At 50.0% G+C, this 5,000-nt stretch overlaps 2 protein-coding genes across 5 annotated transcripts in view; one reads left to right on the plus strand and one right to left on the minus strand.

The window, feature by feature from the left end:
* Positions 1 to 5,000, plus strand: part of LOC113820530 (coiled-coil domain-containing 92B) — a 111,604-nt gene that overhangs the window by 15,805 nt on the left and 90,799 nt on the right. The window lies entirely within an intron of this gene.
* Positions 4,411 to 5,000, minus strand: part of LOC138865672 (ice-structuring glycoprotein-like) — a 7,433-nt gene continuing 6,843 nt past the window's right edge. Inside the window, exon 4 of the mRNA XM_070136789.1 lies at positions 4,411 to 4,978. Coding sequence (XP_069992890.1) covers positions 4,411 to 4,978 — 568 coding nt within the window. The remainder of the gene's footprint in view (positions 4,979 to 5,000) is intronic.

The raw sequence follows: 5,000 nt of genomic DNA on the forward strand, positions 1-5,000 counted from the left end.
GTGAGAGAAAGCGAGGGAGGAGGTAGGGAGATGAGAAGAGAATGAGAGAAGCGAGGGAGGAGGGAGGGAGGGAGGAGAATGGGAGTGAAGGCGAGGGAGGAGGGATTATGAGGGAGGGTATGGGAAGAAAGCGAGGTAAACAGGGAAGGGGAGGAGTGAGAGAAGGAAATGAAGGAGAGAGAGAGGGGGAGAGATATAGACATGGAATGGAGAAGGAAAAGAGGAAGAGTGTAGAGGGAGTGAGAGGAGGAAGAAGAAAAAGAGAAGATAATAGAGGAAGGAAAATGAGCATAGAAAGAAGGAAGAGATAAACAAACGAGGGAATGACGGCAACCTTAAGGAAATTGAGTACAGCGAAAACAATTATATTTCGATTATCACCCATGGGTCATTTGGCAAAGGGGCGATTGTTGTTTGCGATGAAGGGAATTCTTCAACACGAACACGAAGCCGAAGTGAATGATGAATGAAACTCGTCATCATTATATCCAGTTCGTGATCCGGTGAACAACAGACCATGGGTGTGGGACTGTGCGGTGTTCACGTGAGGCGTGTGTGCGTGTGTGTGTGTGTGTGTGTGTGAGTGTGTGTGTGTGTGTGTATGTGTGTGTTTATGAAAAAGTGTGTGCGTGTGTGTATGTATGCGTATTGTGAAAAACAGTGTGTGTGCATGTGTTTGTGTTTGCATTTGTTTATGAAAAAGTGGTTTTGTGTATTGTGTTTGTGTGTGTGTGTATGTGTGGTTGAGTGTGTATGTGTGAGAGTGTGTGCGTGTATGCCTATATGTGTGCATACTTCTGTGTATGTGTGTTTGTTCGCGTGTCGGCCGCCTACATCCGGCTCCAACACCTGTCCGGGCGCGACGGGCCAATCGGCCGAACACCTGCCTCGCCAGCATCCTCGTGGATCCGCTGTTATTGATCCACAGCCGGGATAACGAGGAAGCGGCGCCACGTAATCTGCATGGGCGGACGGCCGCTCGCCCGCGTCTGTGGGCGGCCTACTGCATGCACGGGCGGATGGGCGGGGAGGGAATTGCTCTTCTAACCTGCAGCTTTATTTCATATATATATATATATATATATATATATATATATATATATATATATATATATATATATATATATATATATATTGTGTGTGTGTGTGTGTGTGTGTGTGTGTGTGTGTGTGTGTGTGTGTGTGTGTGTGTGTGTGTGTGTGTGTGTGTGTGTGTGCGCGCGCGCGCACAAACACACACTGTAAATCTCAAATTTTCCTAAGGCATAAGAGGCAAACGTTTTCGCAACCCTCGCCCCCGACGCCCGCTTCCACCAGAAGGAAATGGTGAAATCATAGCTCCGCGCGTTCCTATGTCGACCCTTGTGAATTTCCCTGATCCTCAAGGCCGAGGTCGAGCCGATTGTGTTTATAAATTAATAAGTATAAGTAGAAATTGATAACAGAGATTTGTGATGCGTTTGGGATCCCATGCGACGAATCCTTTTCCTATGAAAGCGCAGCCGTGATTCTGTGCGTGCGGCGAGAAGCGGCCGTGTGCTTGGAAGGGTGTCATGGCCGCGCCCCTTCCGCTCGTCCTTCCACCCTCGGTCCGGCGGAAATTTATTGTGGTGTCAGGTGCGAGTCTGCTTGAACAGAGAAATGCATTGAGATTGTTTTTTAGGAAGATATCTAACAACATACACGCACAGACATACACACAAATAGATAATTACATAACGCATGCACTCACGAACCACCGCTCCCCCCCCCCTAAACACACACACAAACATACCCATTCATTGTACAGTTCTCAGAAATGAAAAAAACAAAATGTCTATCCTCTTCGCCGAAATCGTATCCCAGTATACAGTGCTATCGACCCAGTCCCATGGAAATTACCTACGCTGCCTCCTCATACCATATGTCTGCGGTCGTGCTCGGCAGACATCACATACGCGGAGCAGTACCTTTGTTGATGGTGACTCACGGTGCACAAACCTCCATTGTGCCACCACTATAAGAAGTGGGAAGATAACACACACACGCACGATACCTTTGGCACACAAACAGAGAGAGGGAGGGAGAGAGACAGACAGACAGACAGACAGACAGACAGACAGACAGACAGACAAACAGAGAGAAAGAGAGTGAAGATGAAGATTGAGAAAGAAAAAAAAAAGAAAGATACAGAGAGAGAGAGAGAAAGAAAGAGAAATAGGAAAGAGTGAGAAAGAAAGACGAAGAAAGGAAGAGAAAGAGAGAAAGGAGGAAAAGAAAACAAAAAAAACATGGACGTTGTTCCCCGCATGCCCAGCGAAGGCACTCCACCCGAGAGCGTGTCAAGAGTCGCCACAACAGCATTATCACCCCCTCCCCCCCTTCCCCCCCTTGTGCCTGACAGTGCCGCGGCCGGAGCCAGGAAGTGAGTCAGGGCGGCACTCTCTTTGGCGCTTCCTTAAGGCTGCTCTCCCTCGTGATAGAAGCCGCAGTCCCGAACGTGGATCTTCGCTTGTCTGGTGGATTTGGCGCGCGAATGAACGTGGTTTTGAATGGATGTGTGTTTACGATTAAGTACTTGGCGCTATGGATGGGTTTGTATTTACGCCTACGTTCATATTCAGAAAAGGTAGGTGTGCGTGCTTATATATCTATGCGCTGTACGTGAATTAAACAGCTTATGGTTTATTCATATTTGTATTACCTGTACCCCCCCCCCACACACACACACAGGCATATGCACGCACGCACACACTCTCACACTCTCACACACAAACACACACTTACACACACTCACACTCACACTCACACGCGCACATATACACACACTCACACACACACACACACACACACGCACACGCACACACACACGCACACACCCGCACACATACACACACACACACGCACACGCACACACACACTCACACTCACCCACCCACACACGCACACACACACACACACACACACACACACACACACACACACACACACACGCACACACACACACAAACGCACACGCACACACACACACACACACACACACACACACACACACACACACACACACACACACACACACGCACGCACACGCACACAGTTGCATATATCGCACCGCATTTCCTCATACCCACATACCCTCACGCCCGCATACCCTCACGCCCGCAGCCCATGTCTCGAGAGCCACGACGAAAGCAATTAACCTTCACACACCGCTGCCTAGCTTGCTGTTCCTCGTGGCGGACCCTTGAGCACCTCCTTTCTCTCTCCTTTCTTCCCCTCTCTCTTTGTCTTTGTCTTTTCTCTCTCTCTCCTTTTTTCTCTCTTTTTTTCTTTATGGGTTGGTTAGTCTTTCTCTTACGTGATTTTGTTTTGAGTTTCGTGGTTTCTGTCTCTCTCTTTCATTCTTTTGTTCTGGCTATGTTATTCTGTTTAGTATCCATTCTCTCTCTCTCTCTCTCTCTCTCTCTCTCTCTCTCTCTCTCTCTCTCTCTCTCTCTCTCTCTCTCTCTCTCTCTCTCTCTCTCTCTCGCTCGCTAGCCCGCTCGCTCCTCCTTCCTCCCTCACTCACCTACCTTCTTCCGTCTCTCTATCTGCCTCCCTTCTTTTCTCCCTTCTTTGTTTCCTTGCTTTCCTACTTCTCTTCTCTATTCCCTTCCTCCCACACTCCCTCCCTTTCCTTCTCTCCCTCACGCCCCCTTCCTTGCTTCCTTCTTACCTTCCCTCCCAATCCCCGTCTCCCTCACCCCCTCGCTCCTTCCCTCCCTCTCTCTACGTGCTTCCTTCCTTCATTTCCAATCCCTCTCTCCTTCACCTCCTTTTCCCGAAGCCGCATCCCCCCTCTCTCTCTTCTTCCCTCCGTTTCCCCCCCTCCGTCCTTCTTTCCTTTCCTCCGTCTCTCTCTCTCTCTCTCTCTCTCTCTCTCTCTCTCTCTCTCTCTCTCTCTCTCTCTCTCTCTCTCTCTCTCTCTCTCTCTCTCTCTCTCTCTCTCTTTCTCTCTTTCTCTCTCTCTCTCTCTCTTCCTCCCTTTTCCCCCTCCGTCCTTCCTTCTTTCCTTTCCTCCCTCTCCTTCTTTCCCCCTCTCCCTCCCTCCTCCCTTACCCCCCCCCCCCCACCACCACCACCAAGTAGCCGCAGCCGCCATACAGCGGACTTCCGTGCTCATTATAACTCCGGCGGGTTTTATAGGAACAATTAGCAGCTGCAGATTGCGTCTGTGGACGAAAGCGGAGGTGGCGATGGTGAAGCTGGTGTTGCCTAATGGTGTAGCTAGTGTTACCAGATAGTGGCGATGGTGAAGCTGGTGTTGCCTGATGGTGTAGCTGGTGTTACCAGATAGTGGCGATGGTGAAGCTGGTGTTGCCTGATGGTGTAGCTGGTGTTACCAGATAGTGGCGATGGTGAAGCTGGTGTTGCTTGATGGTGTAGCTGGTGTTACCAGATAGTGGCGATGGTGAAGCTGGTGTAGCTGGTGTTACCAGATAGTGGCGATGGTGAAGCTGGTGTTGCCTGATGGTGTAGCTGGTGTTGCCAGATGGTGGCGATGGTGAAGTTGGTGTTGGCTGATAGTGTAGCTGGTGTTGCCTGATGGTGGCGATGGCGAAGCTGGTGTTGGCTGATGGTGAAGCTGGTGTTGCTAGATGGTGTAGCTGGTGTTACCAGATAGTGGCGATGGTGAAGCTGGTGTTGCCTGATGGTGTAGCTGATGTTGCCTGATGGTGTAGCTGGTGTTACCAGATAGTGGCGATGGTGAAGCTGGTGTTGCTTGATGGTGTAGCTGGTGTTGCCTGATGGTGTAGCTGGTGTTACCAGATAGTGGCGATGGTGAAGCTGGTGTTGGTTGATGGTGTAGCTGGTGTTGCCTGATGGTGTAGCTGGTGTTACCAGATAGTGGCGATGGTGAAGCTGGTGTTGCTTGATGGTGTAGCTGGTGTTGCCTGATGGTGTAGCTGGTGTTACCAGATAGTGGCGATGGTGAAGCTGGTGTTGCCTGATGGTGTAGCTGGTGTTGCTTGATGGTGTAG

The sequence above is a fragment of the Penaeus vannamei genome, chromosome 2 (genome assembly GCF_042767895.1).
Source record: "Penaeus vannamei isolate JL-2024 chromosome 2, ASM4276789v1, whole genome shotgun sequence".
Lineage (NCBI taxonomy): Eukaryota > Metazoa > Arthropoda > Malacostraca > Decapoda > Penaeidae > Penaeus > Penaeus vannamei.